Source organism: Macaca fascicularis, chromosome 14 (assembly GCF_037993035.2).
Source record: "Macaca fascicularis isolate 582-1 chromosome 14, T2T-MFA8v1.1".
Classification (NCBI taxonomy): Eukaryota; Metazoa; Chordata; class Mammalia; order Primates; family Cercopithecidae; genus Macaca; species Macaca fascicularis.
Window position 1 is genome coordinate 51699108 of NC_088388.1, and position 24615 is coordinate 51723722.

The following is a 24615-nucleotide window of genomic DNA, read 5'->3' on the forward strand; positions in this document are numbered from 1 at the left end:
GCTTCCATTTATATGAAATATCAAGAATAGTTAAGTCCATAGAGCCAGAATATAGATTGGTGATTGCCAGGGGCTGGGGCAGGGAGAGGAGAATGGGGAGAAACTGCTCAATGAATAAGGGGTTTTACTTTGAAGTGATGGAAATGTTTTAGAACTAGGTAGAGATGGTGGTTGCACATTATAAATGTACCAGATGTCACTGAATTGATCACTTTAAAATGGTTGATTTTATGTTATGTGAATTTAACCTCAATTATAAAAAAGTTCACAGGGTTGAAACATTCTGTTTTGATCCTAACTTGACCAGGGCAGGGACTATATTGGCAACTCCCACTCCATCAGTGGAAGAGAATTGGAATTAGTCTGTTTTTTTTTTTTTTTTTTTTTTTTTTTTTAGGTGGTGAGTTTTATTTTTCTATTACAGTGTTTTTCTTGCCCCATGGAACTAGTCTTGCTGCCATAGACCTGGTGCTAGTGCACAAATAGGGTAGGCCATATGTTCTTGCATGCCCACCAAGTTGTAGTCACTCCCAGGATCCCCACAATGTTGGTGCAGTCTGTCAGTGCTTTAGTCTTCCCACCAAGCTTCAGTTTACTGCTGTGCCTAGAGGTCTGTCTAGGGCCTGTTCCTCGGCAGCCTGTACTTCCTATTTAATTCTTGCCAGTTTTCTCCCCTGGGAGCTGGATCCTGCACCTGGGATCTCAGCTGTTGAATGAAACTCTGCTGCCATTGGACTGATCCCCTGGAGCCATGCTCCTGCTGGCATCCCAGGAACCTCTGACATCTGGATTCCACCTGTTGGATGGCAGATTCTGGGGCAACTGAGTCTTCCTAACCAGGCACATGTTTCCATTTAGCCATGGCGTTGGTCTTTTCAACTGCTCTCGCAAGAATCTGCTACTTTAGCTGGTTCAGGAGTTTCCCAGTCCCTTTTCTGTTGACTCCTTGATTCCTCCCTGGTCAGGGTTGCTGAGGTCCTAGGCTGCCTGACGTGAAGCCACCCTGACTTACCACAAAGGAGACTGTAGTTCCTCTTGCTACCTAATGCCAGAAAAATTGTGGGGTAAGCTTTACCCCAGCCACATCAGATCCTCCTAACCCTGCCATTTTCCGCTAAATCACACACAGAGTCATTGCATGTGGTTTTCTGTTACTTTGAAGATAAAAGGAGTTAGTGAGCCCTATGACATTACAAAGTGTTATGAATGCTAGCTAACTGCTTCTTAATACTCATCCTCTCTTCCCACTAACAAGTCTTTCTCTTGCCAGTTTCCCTGGGCTTGTTTTCCATTTTCTAAGTGACATTTAGTTTCCTTACTTGGGGAACAATATCTTACCCCACAGGTAGTCCTCCAACCCCTGGTTATAAGAAGGGCTCTGTCCTACTCCTCACAGACCTACTAAGGCAGAAGGTGGGCAGGAGTGGCGGGGAGGGGAGTCAAGCTGAGTCAGTGTGGCTTAGTGGTGATCAGGGCTTTGGAGTCAGGCAGAAGTGAGTTGAAGTCCCAGACCCCATTACTTTACTGCTTTACTGGCCCAAGTATCAACTTTCTAAATGTCAGCTTTCTTATGAACAAAATGGGAATGATACAGTGAAAATTCTATAGGGCTTTTATGAGAATTATGTAAGACATAGATAAGACCTGCATTGCATTTAGCATAGTGCTTAGGAATAAATATAAGCTACTTATACTGTTATTTGATTAATCAACGTGTTGGGCACTGTCTCAGTCTGTTCAGGCTGTGATAACAAAATACAGTATCATCAACTGACTAACTTATAAACAACAGAATGTATTTCTCACAGTCCTGGGGGCTGGAAAGTCTAAGATCAAGGTGCCAGCATATTTGGTGCCCTGTAAAGGCCCTCTTCATGGTTTAAAGACGGCCATCTCCTCCTGTCCTCACATAGTGAATGACAGAGTTTCAGAGAAAGCAAGCCTTGTCTTTTTTTTTTTTTTTTTTTGAGACAGGGTCTCACTATGTCTCCCAGATTAGAGTGCAGTGGTGCCATCTCAGCTCATTGAAGCCTCAATCTCCTGGGCTCCAGCAATCCTCCACTTTAGCTTTCTGAGTAGCTGGGACTATAGGCTCTCACCAGCACACCAGGCTAATTTTGTTTATTTTTTGTAGAGACAAGGTCTCACTATGTTTCCCAGGCTGGTCTCGAAGTCCTGGACTCAAACGATCCTCCCACCTTGGCTTCTCAAAGTGTTGGGACTACAGGCATGAGCCTCCACATCTGTCCCTGTATGTCTTTTTATAAGGGCACTAATCCCATTTTTGAGGGCTTCATCCTCTTGATCTAATTATAGCCCAAAAGTCCCATCTCCTAATACCATCACAATGGGGATTAAACGTCAACATACAGATTTTGGGGTGGACACAAAACATTCAGACCATAATAGGCAACTCTACACACATCTTCACATCCTCTCAGCACAACTCTGACTCCAACCACTGCTGTAATGACCAACTATGTACAGACCTTGACCATCTCTGCCCCACTGCAATGGGATGATGCACATCTTGCCTGCATGGTGTACCACTTGATTCCTGTTCCAGAGCTTCTCTGATGCTGCAGCAAGTGTTCAGAATCTTAAGAATACTCACATATATGCATCTCAGAAGTGGAGGGGAGCTAATGCTTGTGGGGCCACCTTTAATTAATGAAGGATGGAGACCAATGGAGAGTGGCTTCCCCAGTTTACCCTGGGTGCACTGTTCTGAGACACATGTCATAAGCCTTCTCCAAAGGCCACAAGTGGGATCAAACACCAGTGGCCTGCAGTGGTGGCCAAGTCAGTAAAACTTGACCAAATCACCACCCCTACCCTTCACTCTTGCTCCCTGGGATCACTTCCCAAATAAAGTACCTGCTTGTAAACTTTCGTCTCAGCTGGGCTTTTAGAAGAATCTAGGACAGGAATCAGTAATTATTGAGTTCCTGATGCTGGAGCGTACATTAGAACAGAAACCAGTAAACTTTTTCTATAAAGGGCCAGATGAATATTTTAGGCTTTGCAGGCCATATGGTCTCCATTGCAACTTTTAAGTTCTGCTGCTATAGCTTGAAAGAGCTCTAAACAATACATAAATGAATTAACGTGACTGTGTTCCAATAAAACGTTAGTTACAAAAACAGGCAGTGGACCAGTTTTGGCCCATGGGCTGTGATTTTCTGACCTACATTACAAGCACAAAGAAGAGTGAAATTGATCCATGCCTTCATGAAACTCAGAGTCCTGTGTGGGGAAGAGTTCCTACAAATAAGGCTGTAAAGGTGGCTAGAAACATCATATAGAGTTGGACACCATGCTAAGGAATATTGACTTTATTCTTTGGTGGTAAGAAACATTGAATGAATTCTCGTATCTTGTAGCAGCTGCAACTGGGAATAGGTTATTTCACTAGCAAGAAATGAATTGCTTCTTTTTAACATTTACATGAAACCCAATCCTGCCAGAGGGTTGCCTAAGCACCCTGAGTGGTGCTTCCATTACTGAATTTCCCACCCTGGATTGCATCAACAGGGCCAAGGTCCTTTCTCTGATAGACCTGAGGCCAGATATGTTTTGAAATTAAGAATATTTTGAATAATATAGTACATATTCCTTATATCTTGTAATGCCCCCATCAGGGCCTGGGACAGCATCTCACCATCAAACACATTAATATGTATACAAAAAGACCATACGTAACTTTGAAGCAGTTTAGGGCAGGTTTTGGCCCTAAATGAGTTATGAAAAATCTTTTGGATTTTAGAGCTTTCTGGATTTCAGTTTGCAGATGCAGGGCTGTGGACCCAATTTGTATGTTCATGATTTTCCCTAGACTGTGCCAACCTCAAAGGCAGCCTCTGTGTCCTTAGTACGCACATGCAGGAGGTGTTCGGTAAGCGCTACCAAGGGAATGGACAGACAAGAACGGCTGGGGAGGATTCAGAGTTCAGAAAGACATGGAGAGGAAGGCTGGTTAGGGACCTGGTGAAGGTCATAGGTACCCTTATGTGCTCTGATCAGGATTTGAACTTTATCTGGAAGTGCTGGGGAGCCCTGTTCAAGTGTTAGGTAAGTGGTGTGACTCAGCTGGGCCCGAGGACAGCAAGTCTTATATCAGCGTGAGGAGGATCAGAGGGTAAGAAACTGGAGTGATCACTTAGGAGGTTTCTACAAGCGTAAGGCAAGACGTGTCTATGAATTAGGCAACGAATGTAGAGCAAGCGATAAAAAAGAGCCAAGATCTGGCTCTAATGATGCTGGAGGGAGAGAAGAGTCAGAGTCCAGCCTGACCCTGCAGCAGCAGGCCGAGATGGCAGAGTACAGTGTGAAGATCGCAGACTTGGGAGCGTTCCAATCCCAACTCTGTCACTTACCCTGGGACCTTGGGCACATTACTGAACCTCTCTGTGCCTCAGCTTCCTCCTTCATATCTACTTCATAGGGTTGCTATGAGGATGAAAGAAGTATTTGTAGTGCACCCAGAACAGTGCCTGGCTCTTGGCTCTTACGACTGCCTTTAACCAACCACTGTTTCCTAAGAGTGAATTTCCTGATGGTTCACCAGATGAATGTGTTCTCAGGAGAAGGATGATCTACATCTCAGACCCTTCCAGGAAGGGACAAGTAAGTGTTAGAAATCCACCCAAAGGTAACAAATCCATGGAAACAGAGGATCACGTCACGAGATAAAACTTTTGTCAGACTCAAGGATACAGAACTCCCTTCTGGTGTGGTCTGTAAACATTTATTCTACTCATGGGGGCTTTTTCTTTTAATCAATTGCTACTTGCCTGTGACGGTTTGCAGCGTTCTTGCAGCATTGTAACATGCCAGGGAAACTTTAAGTGCTGGGTCACTTTGTAGGGAGAAGGCTATAAGGAGGGCTGCCTGGAAAGTCTGTAATTTAGAAATGTACAAAGCTTTGCATCCAAATGGAAAATGGAAATGGTGTCAGGTTTGTGCCAAAAGGAAAGTCATAATTGCTATGTATTTTCCTTCCCAGCACTCCTGGGCAAAGGAACACAACCAGCCACGTGGGCTTCAGAGCTGTCATCTACAGACATTCATCAGTCTGTGCAGCTTATCTACTAGGCTGCCTTCTCCCAGGAATATTACTCAAATACAACACAAATGCTCCTTTTGACAAGTGAGGGCTCTGTAGCACAGTTGGTACCCCCTTTTTATCTGTCCTGAACTTTGCTGCCAGATTTAAGCATCCTCACTAACCTGTTTGTTTGTTTTGAGATGGAGTTTCGTGCTTGTTGCCCAGGCTGGAGTACAATGGCATGATCTCCGCTCATTGCAACCTCCACCTCCTGGGTTCAAGCGTTTCCTCCTGCCTCAGCCTTCCAAGTGGCTGGGATCACAGGCATGCACCACCATGCCTGGCCAATTTTGTACTTGTAGTAGAGAGAGGGTTTCACCATGTTGGCCAGGCTGGTCTCGAACTCCTGACCTCGGGTGATCTGCCTGCCTCAGCCTCCCAAAATGCTGGGATTACAGGCATGAACACCACACCTGGCCCATCGTTACTAACTTTTTAATGAACATTCCTCCCAGTGTGTCAGTCCACTGTTTAACAACTACTAATGGCTGCCTCAACTCCGCTAGAATCAAGTTCAATCTCTTCCTGTTGGTATTGGAGGGACTCTATGATTTAGCAATGAATTTTGGCCCCCAAAGGCTTTTTAATCTTGAAAAGTTTGTCTACTGTCTTCCAGGGCTGCCATGTTTTCTCTCACTTCAGTTTTCACTTTATCCACCCCTTTTACGTGGAATAACCTCTTCCCTTCTGTCCTTTTATCCAAACCCTAACACTGTCTTCAAGATGTAACTGCTAACCTTTCCAAGAGGCTCTGATTTTTCCATTCCTCATTCATCTCCTTTCTGAACTCTTACCATGTTTAATTTGTCCCCCATTAATGTCTGTCTTGGGTTTGCTAGCTTTTGCATAAATATTTTAATTTATATCACAACTAGACTGAAAGCGTTTTGAAACTCAGGATCATTGTTTATACCCTGAATCTTCCTCAATGCCTGCTATACTCTGGGTGCATGGTAGGTGCACATGGCATACTGGTTGGTTGGTTTCCCAAATAGCACCTTCAACCTGATAAAGAAGGGAAGTTTCTCAGCTAAATAAAGGGTCTTCCTCAACTTGATTAAAGGCACTGATTCGAAACCTGTAATACTGAATATTACAATTAAAAGTAAAATAGTGTTCCCATTAAAATCTGGAATAAGCATGAATACTACTATGTAATACTGTACTAGAGGTGCTAGATAATAAACTAAAATATAAGAAAGAAACAACAGGTATATGTATATATGTGTGTATATGTATATATATTCATTATTTTAAGATATGATCATTTACATCAACAATCCCAAAAGAATGAAAGAATAAGCCATTAGAACTACCAAGACAGTGCAGCAGTATCCAAATTCAAACTTAAGGTACAAAAATCGATAGCTTTTCTAAACACAAGGGATCAATGATTAGAAAGCACAAGACAAAGATCCCATTCACAAAAGAAATAAAACTATAAATTACCTATGTGAGGAAAAAGCCTCTCAAGAATATGCAATCTAAATGAAGGAAAATTACAAAATTTTAAGAAGGATACAAAAGACCAAAATAAATGTGGAACATTCCATGTTTTTGACTGTGAATGCATCTTATGTATTCTGGGAAACTATTATTTCAGTGCAAAGCCATTCAAAATTCCAAAACGATTTTTTATCAAACACAACAAACTTATTCTATGATTTGTCAGGAATTAGAAATCTGCTTGGATGACCAGGAACAGTTTGAATGAGAAGATTAACGAGCGATAACTTGCCATCAAAACATAACCATTTCAAACCATTTTATGCTATAAAATGGTGTGGGTTTCATGGAAGAATACATAAATAGATCAACAGAACAGACCAGACCTGTATAAAAATTTTGCATTTAATGAAGTAGCATCTCAGCCCACCAAGGAAAGAATAAACTATTTGATAAATGGATGGGGGACAACTACCCATCTGGGGAAAAATAGGTAGATTTCAATTTCCCATCTGTGGTGGGTATCTTTGATTTGTTCCTCTAGATACCTGCTCTACTCTTCTGCCTCCTAGTTAAAGACTGAGAATACTCCGTAAAGATTATATATATGGGCTCTATGTTCCTGTAGTTCGAGCCACACCAAAGGGAGAGCCCACAAGGAATTAGAGAAAGGAGTAGGGTTGGGGTACCTGAGGCTAGTTGCTTCCCTTAACCAAAGGTCTTAGCTCCTGTAAAGGGGTGGTCCTCTCTACCCCATCCTCTCTGCCTTTTCCTTTTGCTTCTTCAGGCCTGGATTGTATAGCCCTCCTTCACCATTATTTTGCCCCCACCAGACCCTTATTAAACTTTCCTCTGGCACCTCATTTTGAGCATGCCATCTATTTTCTGTGGTGGCTTATTAATATCATATCATTCACAACATTAAATTCCAGGAAGATTAAAGACCTACACTTACTTAAAATCTATAAAATATGGGAATATATTTATAGCCTTAGGCATAGGAAAATTATTTTTGAACAAGACAACATCAAAATTCATAAAGGATGGATACTACTTAAAATTTCAAACTTTTGACTAATTAGACACCCATAAGCAAAGTTAAAAGAAAGGTGGAGAGAAATAGTTGAAATTTGCAACTAAGCGTCATTATCTGTACTACCTAAAGATCAATTTTAAACATAAATATATTCTAAATAAATCAAATTATTTTATATGTATTTGATTTTATATATTTAATGTATTTAAATAAAATATTTATATATTTATTTAATGTATTTAAATAAAATATTTATATATTTAAATATTTTACATATAAAAACATTTTATAAGCTATATTTTAAATATAATATTTGTATATATTAAAACAAAATTATATATATAATTCAATTTTTATTATTATTATTTTTTAGATGGAGTCTCACTCTGTCCCCCAGACTGAATGGCAGTGTCAGGATATCAGCTCACTGCAACCTCTGTCTGTCTCCTGGGTTCAAGTGATTCTCCTGCCTCGGCCTCCTGAATAGCTGGGATTACAGGCGCCTGCCACCATACCTGGCTAATTTTTGTATTTTTAGAAGAAATGGGGTTTCACCATGTTGGTTAGGCTGGTCTCGAACTCCTGACCTTAGGTGATCTGCCCACCTCGGCCTCCCAAAGTGCTGGGATTACAGGCAAGAGCCACCATGCCTGGCCATATAAATCAATTTTTAAAAGACAGATTATTAAAAAATGGACAAGAATATGAATGGGCCATGCACACAATCTTTATGAATCTTAAAGATTGATAATACCAAGTGCCATTGAGCAAGTAAAGATTTAGGCTCTCTTGTTCACTGTCAGGGAGAGTGTTTAAGTTGGCAAGCTTTCTGGAGAAAAATCTGGCAGCATCTAATAAAATTACAAATGTGCATCCCTTATGATCCCATTTCTTGGCATCTACTGTGGATAAAAACTTGGAAATTTGCTCAATAGGCAAGTATCAGGATATTCATCATAGCATTATTTGTCACAGTAAGACACCAGAAACAATCTAAATGTCCATTAACTTTGGAATAATTAACATCCATACCATAGACATACAACAGTTAAAAAACAAAAGGAGGTAGCTTTGTATGTACTGACCCAGACATATCTCTAATATATCTTATTTAGTGAAAAACCATTCAAGTTCAGGGCATTACGCATAACATGATACCATTTGTTTAAACTCAAATTCCCACAGGAATGAAACTATGTACTTTTATGATTACCTTCGTAAATGTAAAAGCAGAGATAAGTCTAAAGCATACAAACCAAATTGATTCTATTGTTGCCTTTGTGTAGAAAACTGGAATTGAGAGAGATGCCATGGATTTTATTTATTTATTTGAGATGGAGTTTCACTCTGTCACTTAGGCTGGAGTGCAGTGGCACAATCCCAGCTCACTGCAACTGCCACCTCTCAGATTCAAGTTATTCTCCTGCCTCAGCCTCCTGAGTATCTGGGACTACAGGTGCGCACCACCATGCCCAGCTAATTTTTGCACTTTTAGTAAAGATGGGGTTTTGCCATGTTGGCCAGGCTGGTCTCGAACTCCTTACTTCAAGTGATCTGTTTGCATCAGCCTCCCAAAGTGCTGGGATTACAGGCATGAGCCACTAAGCCCAGCTAAGATGCCATGGATTTTTAACTTTTTCTTTATTCTGTATTTTTCCATATTTCACTACTTTTTGTATTGTTTGAAATTTTACAATGTGAATGCATTTATGTCTTACCCATACAATTACTATTTCTTTAATAAATAGTTGTAGCTTATATAGGACTCCTTCAGAGAAAAAATAAATAAAAGAAAGGCAGAACATGGAGTTTAATGTTAAATGGATTCATGACTTTAAAAAACTTGCCTAATTTCCCCAGGGCCTGTCTCCTCCTCTGTAAAATGGGAGTAGTTTTCTGTGAAGATCAAATTAGACAAAGCCTGCTAGATGTGCGCTGAGTTCTTGGTACACAGAAAGCATTGGTTGACTTTTTCTCTCTCCCTTATCTGACTTGTAAGAACCTCCAGGGTCAAGAACATACCTCCATTGTGTATATCGTGGATGCCTGGGCTAAGAGAAGCTCAGTTGCATTTGTTGGAAGAATGAGTGAATGAACAAGCCATACATGTTGTTAACGGATAAACATATGTACACATACATTGATTGTTAATGGGTAAACAATAGATGCCCTTCCGGCTTCCACCAAAAAGATCTAATGCTTCTGGGTTGTAAGAACAATAAATCAAAGAAAACTAGAGATCTGGGCCGGAGGGATAAGAGCTTTTAGAGCAGGAAGACTCTTCACATAGATCTGACATTTTCAACCCATTTTCTTTAGAGCTCCAGGCTCTGTGGAGCCACTGGGCTGTCATGGGTAGTGGGATGGGCACTGAGGGCCAAGCTGGGAACCCAGTCTCTGGGCTAAGAGTGAATATACTAACAGACAATAGCAAGGCTATTTATCCCAATGACCATAATACTCTGACCTCCAGTCTCTGGGCCCCAGCAATCGACACAGAATATCAGGATTTGTCCAAAGAACTGTCAACTGCTCTATTTTTTGCCTTCACCACCTCCCTCACTTTCAACTCAGAACTAACCAGAGAAAGCCAAATATGCCCTCCAAACCAATCGCATAAGATGCTCCACTTGTAGTTAGCCTGCCTCCAGCTTCCTCATGCCAAGGAACCTCCAATCAGTCTTCTCTTGTTTTCACTAGAAGGCTTTCCCAGTCCTCTGCCTGCCTTTGAGACTCTGCCAAATGCTAGTAATGGCAGCTGACTCCCTTGTTATACAACAGGCTCTGAACACACAGTCTCTGTTCTCATTTCAGGGGTCTTTGTTCATCTCCACAAGGCCATCTCCCACATTTTAACTAGATACTATAGACATGTTATATATTGACATTTATAGACACGATTTCATGTTTTAAAATTCTACTGATTTTTTCTTAATGACCAGTGTAGATTAATTCCAAGAGCCAAACTGCTCAAGGAAACTGAGGAAAGATGCTCAGCTTGCATTAAACTATGAAAGAAACAAATAATGTCCAGACAGATGGCAGCAAAGGGAGGCCAGACGACGACAGGGCTGAGTCTGGACAATGGACAGATGCTTCAGAGACTCTGTGGGGTTTTTCCCATAAGTCAAGCACAGTGGAAGTCTAGGAACTACAGGGACTGCAATGCCTAAGTGGGCTTTCTTATCACCATCTCCTCAGGGGTGGGCTGGAGTTAACCACAGTTGTAAGTGTGTCAAAATGACTATATTTGACAAATGAACCAAATATATAAATAAAACCTTCGAGGATTTAAAAAAGAGACTGTTGGGAAGGTCTCAGTGCCTACTTCCATTAAAAAAAAACAGTGACTTCTTGGATGCTAGGACTGGGACCATGTCCATCTATCCATGACTAATTTGCTGGTATGAAATCCTAACATTCTAAGCATCATTCTCTATAGGACTTCAAACCTATTTAAAATAAATTATGGCTGTGTTTCACCAAACTGTGAATGTTAATAGATGTCACCATAAAAAAGGAGCTTTACAATCAAGTAAGTTTGGAAAATACTGGGTGAAACCAAATTAAGCAGATTTTTATTTTTTGCCAGGACTTTGCAAAACCTTCATTATGCTAGTGTTGTGAATCTGTAAGAAGCGTATTTAGTACATAGCATTTTGCAAACATTTGACCACGGAAATTGTTTTCCTGCCCATCTATTTCCATTTCCCAAACCATCATTTTGTGGCATGTAAGTTTGGAGATAATAGGTTGAGACAACACTACCTTTCAGAGGAAAACTGTTTTGGCTGGTTAATACCTTTTATCACCTATTATAATTCACTGAAAGGAGGGTCAAGAGGCAAGATAGGAAGTGGCACCAGAGGGCCATTTTGATGGGCAAGGAAGAAGGTAGCATCATAAAGCAGAGCTCAGGGCTAATGGAGGTCACATGTGGGTCTCAGGGTAGCCTAAGCATAGTTTAAGGATTCTAGGTGCTGTATGCTCTGAGAAAAGAAAAAGTGTTAAATTCCAGGTGGAAAAAGTCAAAAGATTATCTTCATCTGGTTTGTAATTTTTCTTAACCAGCCCTAATATAATTATCTGTAGTAGGACAGGGTGGCCAGGAGAATCATCCTATTTGATGAACATAGATTCCAGCAAATGAATCTTTATGAAGCCAATGATAGTCTATGGTGCTATTGAGAATTCAGATAAGGGAGGGCAGAGGGATGATGCAACTTTCTGATCCTCAGTAACGAACTTTTTTTTTTTTTTTTTTTTTCTCCCTGCAATCACATCGCAAAGTCTTTGATAAACTGCAGGGAAGGATTCCATGGTTACTTACTTCAGAATCACGCAGCCTGTTCCTGCTGGTGGCGCTATCCAAAACACCTGGATCCGCGTCCTCCTCCGTGGAGTGCTTTCAGTGACTGCAACAGGGCAATTGCTCATAAATTGTGTTTCTTCTTCGTCTATGATCTACGGAAAACCAGTGGGAAATAAATACATGCAACATCATTTTGAGAGGGCGCTTAAGCTTCTAAGTTGGTACTTCCTTAATTTTATTTTTAAACTTGTCATTTTGTGTTAGCAACTCTGTATCCCCAGGCACCAGAATAGTGCTTGGCATAAAGTCCCAGTCAATGTTTGTTGAATGAATTAACATTGTATGAGGACATGGATTGGGCACTTCTTTGCTCTCTGGGACCAAATCTTGTGTCAGCACTTTGAGGAATTAACCACTAGGTGATGATCTTGCTTATTTCAATAGAACAACCTGTGTCCCACTTTGGGGAAGGAGGAGGATGGGGAAGGGGTACTCCAAATCAAACACTATATAGCAAAACTTTGTAACTCAGCTACAATTTTGTAACTTAAAATGTTAAAACACCCTTTTAGAGGAAGTATAGCAAAGTATATAAAGTCTCCCAGCTTCATAGCACTTTTTACTAGCGCAGTTCCTACTTCTTTAATCTGTGCATTACATTTACTAATCAGTATTCTCCCAAATTAACCATCAAAGTTTCCTATGATGCTACAAACAAGATGGTAGCCTTTCCCATTCCCCAAGGATGTTCCAGCTTTTCTCCTGCCTGTTGCTTCTGGGCCTCCTGTGGTACTTGCCTATCCCTCTTGCAGAACTATAGTATATTAGACCTGAAAGGATCTTTTGGGGGAAAATAATCTAAATCCAATTGGTTTTAAGTGCCAACTCCAATGGATTGGTAGTAGCTGGATCATGAATAGTGTTGATAGCATTAATAGATAATATTAATTGAGTGTTTAATATGTGCTAGGCACTAAGTGCTTTATCTGAATTAATCTTCAAAACACAATCTTATTAAATTATTATATCTATATTGTATTTATTTTACTTAAAAAAATTCCTTTTTAGGACAACAGACAAAAGGAATGAAGTCACTCAAACTCCATAGCTTATCATGTAATTTTATCACTGGACAAAGCAAAGACCATTTTCTATTATTTTTTATCTTTATACTCTTTACCCTACTTTTTTTCCTCTACTTAGCACTCACTCCTAAGTATTTAATGTGTGTTGTTCTCAGTGTGTATTATTTAGAATTGTTTTGTGTTTTAATGGTTCTTTCATTCAACTTTATGCTTTTTTGAGCTATGTCAGTGTTACTACATGTAAATGTAATTTGTTTATGACTGTTGCCTAGTATTCCATTGTATGCATTGATCACATTTTACATAACCATTCTTCCAGTGAGAGGCACTTAGCTGACTTCTAGTTCCTTGTCTCCACAAATATTGATGTAATGAAGAATCTCATGCTGCTGTACTTGTGATCAGTTTCTCAGCAAGATTGACAATGTAGTAGGATTGCTAAGTTGTGGGTATAGTCATATTAATTTCACTAAGTACTGCAGAATAGCTATACCTTTTATTCTATCAGCTATGTACTAATGTTCCTAATTTCCCCCATATCCTCACCAGTACTTGTTATTACCGGACTTTCTAATTGTTTCCAATCTGATGCTTATAATGTCGTATCTTAATATTAGCACACTTGATCATCTTCACAAATTTATCAGGTCTGCCTTTCTGCCAATTGTCTACTCAAAATATTTGCCAGTGGATTTTATTGTCTTTTTCTTGCTGTTTTGGAGATTTTCTAGATATGAATACCTCATCATTTACACATATCTCTTCCTTTCTGGCATCCAGAGGTTACTGTTACCTTTGGAATTCCTCATTTAACAGAAATAACTTTCATCTAGTCAAATTCATCAACTTATCTCCTATGGCTAGCACTTTTATGATCTTGCCTAAAGAAACTGAGATCACATAGGTATTCTTCAATATTTTCTTTCATTAGCTTTATACTTTTCTCTTTCACATTTAGGTCTTCCATCCATTTGGAGTTTATTTATTTATTTATTTTAATATGATAGAGTAGGGATCTAACTTCATTTTTTAAAAAAACATTAATAAATTTTATTTTCTTAGAGCAGTTTTAGGTTCACAGCAAAATGGAGTGGAAAGTACAGGGTTATCTCACATATTCCCTGTCCCTTCACCCCTACACACACACACACACACACACACACACACACACACACACACACTCTTCCTCACTATCAACATCCTATATCAGAATGATACATTTGTTACAATCAATGAGCCTATATTAACATATCATTATCCCTCAAAATCCATAATTTACATTATGCTGCTCTCCTGGTATTGTACATTTTATGGGTTTTGACAAATGTATAATGAGATGTATCCACCATTGTAGTATCATACACAATAGTTTCACTGGCCCAGAAATCCTCTGTGCTCTTCTTATTCATCCCTTGTTCTTCCCAACCACTAATCTTTTCTATCTCCACAGTTTTGCCTTTTCCTGAATGTTATAGAATTGGAATCATACAGTATGTATGTAGCTTTTCCAGATTGGCTTCTTTCACTTAGTAATATGCATTTAAGTTTCCTCTCTGTGTTTTCATGACTTAATAGCTCATTTCTTTTTTAGCACTGAATAACATCTGATTGTCTGAAAGTACCACAGTTTATCCACTCACCTACGGAAGGATATCTTGGTTACTTCTGAGTTTTGGCAATTATGAATAAAGCTGCTATAAACATCCATGTGCAAGTTTTTGTGTGGACATAAAATTTTTAGTTCATTTGGGTAAATACCAAGGAGCACAATTGCTGGATCATATGGTAGTAGTATATTTAGACTTAACTGCCAAACTGTCTTCCAAAGTAGCTTTACCATTTTGCATTTCCACCAGCAACAATTAGAGTTCCTGTTGTTCCACATCCTCCACAGGATTTGGTGTTGTCACTGAGTTGGATTTTGGCCATTCTAATAGATGTATAGTGGTATCTCATTATTAATTTGTAACACCCTAATGAGGTATGATGTTGAACATATTTTTATATGCTTACTTGCTGTCTGTGTATTTTTTTCGGTGAGGTTTCTGTTTGGGTCTTTTACCATTTTTTATTTGGGTTGTTCACTTTCTTAATGTTGAGGTTTTGTTTTGTTTTGTTTTGTTTTTGAGATGAAGTCTCATTCTATTGTCCAGGCTGGAGTGCAGTGGCACCATCTCAGCTCACTACAACCTCTACCTCCCAGGTTCAAGCAATTCTCCTGCCTCAGCCTTTCAAGTAGCTGGGATTACAGGTGCCCGCCACCATGTCTAATTTTTTTGTATTTTTAGTAGAGATGGGGTTTCACCATGTTGGCCAGGCTGGTTTTGAACTCCTGACCTCAAGTGGTCCACCCACCCTGGCCTCCCAAAGTGCTAGGATTAAAGGCGTGAGCTGCCACATCCAGCCATTATTTTTTATTTTATTTTATTTTATTTTTTGAGACAGAGTCTCACTCTGTCGCCCAGGCTAGAGTGCAGTGGCACAATCTCAGCTCACTGCAACCCCTACCTCCCGGGTTCAAGTGATTCTCCTGCCTCAGCCTCCCAAGTAGCTGGGATTAAAGGCGTGTGCCACTACACCCGGCTAATTTTTGTATTTTTAGTAGAGACAGGGTTTCACCATGTTGGCCAGGATGGTCTTGAACTCCTGACCTCAAGTGATCCGCCTGCCTTGGCCTCCCAAAGTGCTGGAATTACAGGCATGAGCCACTACACCTGGCCCTTAATGTTGAGTTTTAAGAGGTTTTTTCATATTTTGGATAGCAGTTCTTTATCAGACTTGTGTTTTGCAAATACTTTCTTCAAATCTGTGGCTTGTCTTCTCATTCTCTTGACAGTGTCTTTCACAGAGCAAAAGTTTTAAATTTTAATGAAGTCTAACTTATCAATTATTTCTTTCATGGATAATGCTTTTGGTGGTGTACTTAAAAAATCACTGCCATATCCAATGTCATCTAGGTTTTATTCTGTGTTGTCTTCTAGGAGTTTTATAGTTCTGCATTTTACATTTAGGTCTGTAATCCATTTTGAGTTAATTTTTGTGAGGGGTGTAAGGTCTGTGTCTCGATTTTCTTTTTTTTCCTACATGTGGATATGCAGTTGTTTCAGCACCATTTGTTGAAAAGACTATTTTTGCTCTATTATATTACCTTTGCTCCTTTGTCAAAGATCAGTTGACTATATTTGTGTGGGTCTATTTCTGGGCTTTTTATTACATTCCATTGCTGTGTTAGATTTTTTTTTTTTTTTTTTTTTTTTTTTTTTTTTTTGCTAATACCACACTGTCTTGGTCCCATCCCTTCTTCCCAACTCTAACAATTATCTCCTTATTCTTCTCCAGATTCAATTTATGCTTCAACTGAATTGTTCTCATTCGTCTTTTAAGCACTTTCAAATCTCTCCCATTAAAAAGCTGAGACCTTACTTAACCCTTCATCCTCCTCTAGTTATCGTCTTATCTCTCTCTCTTCATCACAATCAAATTACTTGAAAAAGGTACCTATACTTACTGTCTTCACTTCACCTCCCACTTATTCCTCAACCCAGTTCTGTATATTTTCAGGCCACATTGCACTACAAAAATAACTCTAGCTAAGCTTCTGCAATGCTTAATCCAATGGATCCTATATAGTCCTTCTTCTCAACTGGCTCTCCTCCCTTGCCTTCTGTGCCATAGCTCCTTCTTGGTGCCCTCCCTTAACTTCCCCCATCCACTCTCTCTACTTTCTTTGGCTGCTCATCTTCCACTACTGGCCTTTAAATTTGAAATTGCTCAAGGCTCAGGCATAAACCCTCTCCTGTTCTGACTTGATTCTTTCTCTGTAGGTGATCTCATCCAACTCATGGCTTTAATTACTACCTCTGTATAGATGATTCATTCGTTTATATTTCTAGTGTTGGCTGCTTCTCTGAGTCCATGTATCTCCAACTTTATCTTTTACTTGCACTTACCTTTGGATATATCAGAAACATCTCAAATCTACCCTGTTAATAACTAACCTAACCATTAACCATCTTCCCTCTAACCTGGTCCTACTCCAATTGTGCAAGTCAGAAACACTGGAGGTCACCCTTGGCTCTTCCTTGCCTTCATCTTACATATTTAAATGTTGTCCATTTCACCTTCCAAATATCTCCTGAACGTCTACCACCATTCTTATTATTACCCTGGGCTAAGCTACATCATTTGTTCTCTGAACTAATGTAAAATCATTCTAACTATCTTTATATACTCTCTCGTCTTTCTCCAATTTGTTACCTATACTCCAAGCCACAGTGGCCTTTTAAAAGCACAAATATCATTACAATATAATATCTCTTTCCTCAAAATATTTCAGCAGTTTTTCATTGCTTTTAGAATCAAGACTGAAATCCCACACAGAGGCTAGTTCCTGCCTCTAGCCTCACATTGTGCCATCTCCCTCTTTGCTTCCTGCACTGTCTACACTGGTCATGTGTCTTCTCCTGCCAAAGCCTGGTCAATTCCTATTCCCAAAGCCTTTTTAAAAATAGTCATCATTTCATCATCACTTTGCAAGGTAGCTGGTACATGTAAGTGTGCACTGTAAGAATGAAGTGTAGTAGGTTGGGCATGGTGGCTCACGCCTGTAACCCCAGCACTTTGGGGGGCCAAGGCAGGAGGACTGCTTGAGCTTAGGAGTTCAAGATCAGCCTGGGTAACGTAGTGAAGTCCCATCTCTATAAAAAAATAAAAAGTTAGCCAGCTGTGATAGTGCACACTTGTAGTCTCAGGTACTTGGGAGGCTGAGGTAGAAGGACTGCTTAAACTCAGGAAGTTGAGGCTAGAGTGAGCTGTGATTGTGCCAATGCACTCCAGTCTGGGTGATGGAGTGAGGCCCTGTCTTAAAAAAAAAAACAAAAAAAAAAAAAACAAAAAAAAAACTAAGTGTACTTGCCTCCTCCCTTTGGTTGTGAGGTTCCTGTCTGTATGACTTGGCAACAACATGTGTCTCAGCTCCTTTAGTTAGATAATTCCCTGGACTTCATTCTGAATTTGGACTGTTTCCCTAGATGGTTATTAATAGCTTTGATGATAATAATAATAGTTAGCATTTTTGAGCACTTTCTCTTGATGAAGACCTTTACATATATTATTTCAATTCCCTCGAACACTGAAAAATAAGCATTATTAAACCCACCCCTTAGGAAACTACTGTCATGCAGACAGGTTCAACAACCTGTCCGAAGTCCCAGAATGGCAGAGCTGGGACTTGAGGTCAGCCCTACTTGGCCATAATGTCCGTGCTCTTTCCCCTATGCTACAGTCCCTCCTAATTGTGCCATTTTCTTTATGATAGGCAGGAAATTTCTCTCTAGCCAATCCTAGTCCCATGAAACTACATACACTGGACCAACCCACAACAAAAGACCCCACTCCACTCCAACATACACACAAGTACTTGATAAAAGTGAATAGTACTTTTGCTTCATATTTTCTTAACAGGTTCCTAGACTCCCTTCTGCAGCTTTGTTGATGTGAGGGTAGATTTCCAAATAATGTGATTTTCTTGGACTTGCAGAATAGTGAGTCCAGTGAGGACGCTGTTTGCTCATGGTTGCAGAGAACTTTGGCAGGAATTTTTAATCCTAAGTCCTTAAAATCCTTGGGAAGGTTCTGGGTGACTACACTGGGAAAGCCAAAAGAGTTAAACTCATATTTAGTTAACATTTATTATCTGCCAGGCACTTAGTATGGTCATATCATTGGACCTTTGACAGGAATAGAAGATTTTACAGATGAGGAGCTGGAGCTCAGAGTGATCTGTCTGGATTCAGACCCAGGGCTGTCTGAAATTCATGCTATTTCAGGTGAACTCTGACCAAGGTCCCATGGGGACATAAGACTAAGACCCTTGGCCCAGAACTGAAACAAAAAAGAATGTTCTCCAATCCATAGAAGCTACCTCAGGTAAACACGGATGTTTATCCACAACCTCAGTTGCCAGATGGTAATTAAGCATTGAACAGAAGGAGTTATTTCCCTGGATCCAGAGAATCCTCCAAACATTGTTTGCTTCTCAGAAAATATCAGCTTCTTCTAAAAGCCTTGTGCCTATCAGAACCTGCTCTCAAACCTCCTCGCAATCCCAAATGTCTCCACACTCATTGTCATCTAGAGTGGGTCTCAGGATCCTACCACGTTAGCTACCAACTAAATGACAGTCATTCATTTCAATCTGTGGTTTCTTTTTACCTAAGACAGAAAGTTAAAACATATTACAATGGAGTGGTTGTGTCTAGTAATAACATTATGGGTGATTTTTATTTCCTTTGTATAATTTTTGTGTTTTCTAAATTTTCAACAGTGATGATGTATTACTTTAGATGAAGAGGTTATAAATTTTTCTTTTTATAAATGGGATCTTACTGTGTTGCCCAGGCTGGCTGTGAACTCCTGGGCTCAAGTAATCCTCTGGCTTCAGCCTCCTGAGTAGCTTGGATGATAGGCATATGCCACCACACCCAGCTTAATATTTTTAAAGGACCTAATTACAACATTCCAGTGATAACATTTCTATTTTATATATAGGTTTAAATAAACCTTCTTAAGTTTAAAGTCACTTTGGGAGAGATTTGCTGGTAAGGCAGCTGCTTGGCTCCCTGAGAGAGAGGGACAAATCTTAATCTATGACTGGTTCCCATCCAGCCAGGTGAGACCACCCAGATATCCACCAAGTTTAGACAGGTAGACAAGGTTTGATTCCCCAATACTTGTCAGCCTACAGTTAAAGCAACTGGTTGAGTATCTGGTCGTGAATATGCCTTTTCAAATATCAGGGGCATTTTAAGCTAATAGAATGATTTTTCTAGGCTTCTAAAACTTTTCAGTGAACACAGTCCTAAATCACATGCCATACCCATTTTGAAATCTATATCAGGACCCATCTTTACTCTGAGGGTTCCTACTCGTCCCTCAGCCTATTTATGGGCTTTTCTTTTTCAGATCTGAACACACACCCTTCTTCCCTAAATCTAATCTTGACTCCCCTCCTCAAATCTGATCTGGATTGTCTTCCTTGATATGTCACCTCCTCACACTTTCTGGTCCAACAGACACAAGCCTCAAGAGATGAACCTGAACAACATCAAAGTCCCAGATGAAGTTGCAAGCGTTCTACCACGTGGGTGGGCCATGGCAGTGAGACATCCAGGAGAATACTATTCCAAAGTCCACGTAAGTGGTATCTGGGACATTTGTCTTCAGGAAGCAGAGCCCCAGACACAGAGGTTAGGACTAGTGGTCAGGTCAGGGCTCCAGTTCCCACATGAGAATCAAGGAGAAGTCAGAATAGAACAGGAACTTGGAACAGCATCCATAGCAGGAAACTGGTCCCATGAACATGGGCTTGGAGCAGAGTAAGCAGGAGAGGCTAGTCTTAGAAACTGAGCCTTGGGATAAGAAGGGACATCTTCTGTGGCGGATGTGAGATGTGATTAAGGGAACAACTCAGGGGACTCAGTGGCCAATGCTTAGGCACCACGACCAAGGATTCCTATCAGGGATAGTAGTGTGATAACCCCCAATTGAGAACAGCAGCTTCTGGTCTGGGTATGTGGGTACCGGGTGGGCTGGGTCTGAAGAACAGGGCACTGGGACATCCAAATATAAACTGTTGAGTCAGGGAGTATAGGGGACACTGAAGTTAGGGACCAGGGTGAGGAATGAGGGAAGATATGTGCTATGATACCACCTTGTAAATATTTCTTCTCTAGAGGTATCATGAACAGTAGCGTGGTAGAGTAAAAAGTAGATGAATGTTTGAGGCAGGTAGATTTGGACTAAATCATGGCTCTGCAACTTTCTAATTAGATGACTTTGACCACACCAAGCTACTTGACTTCTCTAGATCTGTTTTCCCATCTGCAAAATGAGGATGACAATATCCATCTTGCTTGGCGGACAGAAGCAACAGATGAGATAGTATTGATGAAGCAGCCAGCAGCTGTTAACAGGCCCTTGGTATGTCATGGTTCCCCTTGTATGCCGTGCACCCCTCTCCTAACCGGTCGTGGCCCACATCCCCAGAGGGAAGCATTAACACCACAGGCTGGCTAACATGGGAGGAAGACACTCCTAAGAGGGGAAGCAGAAATAAGCTTATAATTACTCCATATAGATATTTGTTCATTGTAGAAAATCAGAAAACATAGGGAGCAAAAAATATGAAACAAACATTCTTGATCATTCCACCACCCCAAGACAGTTATTAATATTTTGGTGTATATCATTTTAGATTATGCATACATACACATACAAAAATGCAATTCTAAAAGACAGGATTAAAGTATACTTCTTATGTTGTAACTCGTCTTTTCATTTCACAACATATCATGAACATATTTCTCTTCCATTTAACATACAATCCCAATAAAATTTTTAATGGCAGCATAATAGTTCATCTTATGTTTGATCCACATTTTACCTAACAAACCTCAGTGGGTTGAACATTTTGTTGTTTATAATTTGGGGCTATTATGATCCCATTTAGCTAAATTTGACATCTTAAGTTTTTTCTGGAAGTGAAATTAATGCAGTTTATTATTGCTGAATCTGCCCAGGAAGGGCTTTCTAACTATTTCAGTAAAACCTGAGAGAGAATCCAAAGAAAATAATCTGAGTCATTAAATAACCTCTTAGTAGTTTCCTATGTGTATTTTTTTTCAATCTGAAAGCCATGGAAGGAAACATAGTTGCTTTTGTCTTTTATGAAAGGGCTTTCAATATAGATTTTTTAAAATTAAGATTTTGCCCTTATTGCTTTAAAAAGTTTATCATAAAAAAGTTAACCAGGATAGAAAAGTAAAGAAAAAAAAAATCCTCCACTGTTTGAATAATTTTGGTTTGTTTCCTTCTAGCCTTCTCTCCATGTATTCTTTAAAATTTGTTAATAGTGGTGCTGATTTTGTTTATATAAACGTGTCTTTTTTTTTCCCCTGTTTGTCCTAGGACCCTCAATATTTTTCCAGGTTTTTCTGAACTTATCAGAAACATAATTTGAATGGCTGTATTGGCTGCGTTATTCAGTGTACTTTTTGTCAGTGGCCTCTCTTCTAAGCTGTAAAGATTTAGGCTTAAATCCTGTCCCTTTTCCCTAAAAATACCCCCATCTTCCAGCCTAACTTCCACAAGTTACTAGCATCCTTTTAAAAAAATATAATTTCAACTTCAGGGCGTACATGTGCAGGTTTGTTACGAATGATCCCATCAACCAGGTAACAGTACACAAAAGGTAGCTTTTCAGACGTTTCCCCATCAATCTCTCCCCGCTCCAGTAGCCCCTAGTGTCTATTGTTTCCATCTTTATGTCCATATGAATCCAATGTTTTGCTCCCACTTACAAGTGAGAACATGTGGTATTGGTTTTCTCATCCTGAGTTAATTTGCTTCGGATGATGGCCTCCAGCTGCAACCATATTGCTGCAAAGGACAGACTTTATTCTTTTTATAGCTGTGTAGTATTCCATGGTATATATGTACCAAATTTTCTTTATCCAATTCACCACTGACAAATACCTACGTTGATTCCATGTCTTTGAGATCGTGAATAGTACTGTAATGAACATATGAATGCTCATGTCTTTTTTGTAGAACAATTTATTTTCCTTTGCATATATACCCAGTAATGGGATTGCTGGATCAAATGGTAGTTCTGTTTTTAGTTCTTGGAGAAATCTCCAAACTGCTTTCCACAGTGGCCAAACTAACTTACATTTCCACCAACAGTGTATAAGTGTTCCCTTTTCTCCGCAGCCTTGCTAGCATCTGTTATTTTTTGTCTTTTTAACAATAGCCATTCTGACTGCTGATAGGTGGTGCCTCATTGTAGTTTTGATTTGCATTTCTGTGAACTAGCATCCTTTTTGCACTAGCAGTTCTTCAAACAGATTCTTACCTTCATCTTATTCATCTTTTAAAATCTCACTTGCTTTATTTTCTCTTCCTGGGAGTGTACCCTGTGCTTCCCAGACTGCAGAAGCACGTGGGATTGTGGGGGAGGTGATGTGGCCATGAACACCATTGGCGGACCCTCTGGCACTGGGCATGTGGCATCCAATCCACAGAAGTTTAGTCCCGAGAACCACCAGATTGCATTTCTCCCCCAAAAGCAGATTAATCCTCCGTGCTATGTGGGTTGTTTCACATATTAGGAGCAAAAACAGCAGGCCAGGCTTGGGAGCAAGGCTGGGCCAAGACGCGTAGGCCCCCTGGGCAGGCTAATAACCTGGCCCCCTTTCAAAACAATATTCTCTAAATATTTGCCCAACATTCATTTGGAGGAGAGGCTGAGTGCTGCGTGGGAGAAGGAAGGCAGGCAGACTGCTGGCTCAGCACTGCTCACTCTATTACCCTGAGCAGTTCAACTGCTGCCCTAAACCTGCATACCTCACCCAGCAACTAAGAGGCCTGGAAGGTCTCTGAGATACCAGCTCTTGTCACTTAAGTGCTCCTGGGGGTTTTCCCCCTACCAGGAGGCAATACAAAGGCCTGGGAGAGTCCAACAGCCTATTTATTACTGGTGTGACTCTGGCAAGTTCCTTAACTTTTCTGGACTGATTCTCCTTATCTGTAAAATGGGGACTGATAATAGCATCTACTTCAATGCGCCAGAAGTGTTTATATGAACTCATATACAAAGTTGTTAGAGAAGCTTCTGGCACAAAACCAATAGAGACAGGAGGCAGCCAAGGGTCCCCAGCAAAACCCCATCTTTAAGCCTAAAACAGCCTGAAGGTTGAAAAACCAGACTACTCTTCCTGGATGAAGCCACCCTTTCCTGATTCTTTCTGAATAATGCCCACCTGAGCACTGGGAGGATGGGGTAGAGCCTCAGGAAGTTCAGTGCGGAGGAGCCTGGCCTCTCCCATTCCTGTATGGTGACCTGGGATTCAATGTGTGAGGCGGGAATCCTGCTAGGAGGACTCTCTCTCACTTTGCTGATAGTTATTTTTCCTTTTTACCCAATAAAGTCTGTTTTCCTCACCATTCTGTGTGTCCACAAGCCTAATCTTTCCTGGTCATGTGACAAGAGCCCGGTTTTAGCTGAACTAAGGAGAAAGTTTATCAACAAAACTATCACTGTGTATATTATAACCACTGTGCATTGATAAATATTATTATTATCATTCTCATGTCCTGCTTGCTCTCAACCATTCTGGTAAAGACCATTTTCTCCACTGCATTACGTTTCCAGCAGCATTTTAGTGCACTTTACAGACTGGTATCCAGGGCACCAGCCCAGCTGGCCTGCACCTAAATCCAGTCTGGCTTGGGAGCCTCAAATACAATGGACAGGCTCCAGTCCAGTAGACCTGGGCACACACAGTGTGTGTGTGTGTGTGTGTGTGTGTGTGTGTGTGTGTGTGTGTGTATAGGGGTCACTGCCTGAATCATGGTGTAGTCCTCAGTTAAAATAGAAAGCCTTATTTTCCATGTGAGAATTGGAAGATGCTGAGAAAAGTAGACACACACTTAGAGGAAGTGGTAATTTACCAGGAGTAGGTAATCCTCAATAAGAAAAGAGCTATCTCCTCTAGAAAAACCAGGAAGAGGAGGAGAAATTATCCTTCACACCAGGTGAAATGTGCCTCCTGGAATCCTGAGAGGTAGC

The 24615-nt window shown here is 40.4% G+C and overlaps 1 protein-coding gene across 1 annotated transcript in view; it reads right to left on the reverse strand.

Annotated features, from left to right (window-relative positions):
• Positions 1-24615, reverse strand: part of SPON1 (spondin 1) — a 296524-nt gene that overhangs the window by 199915 nt on the left and 71994 nt on the right. The window contains exon 3 of the mRNA XM_005578559.4: positions 11920-12053. Within this exon, the coding sequence (XP_005578616.2) occupies positions 11920-12053 (134 nt within the window). The remainder of the gene's footprint in view (positions 1-11919; positions 12054-24615) is intronic.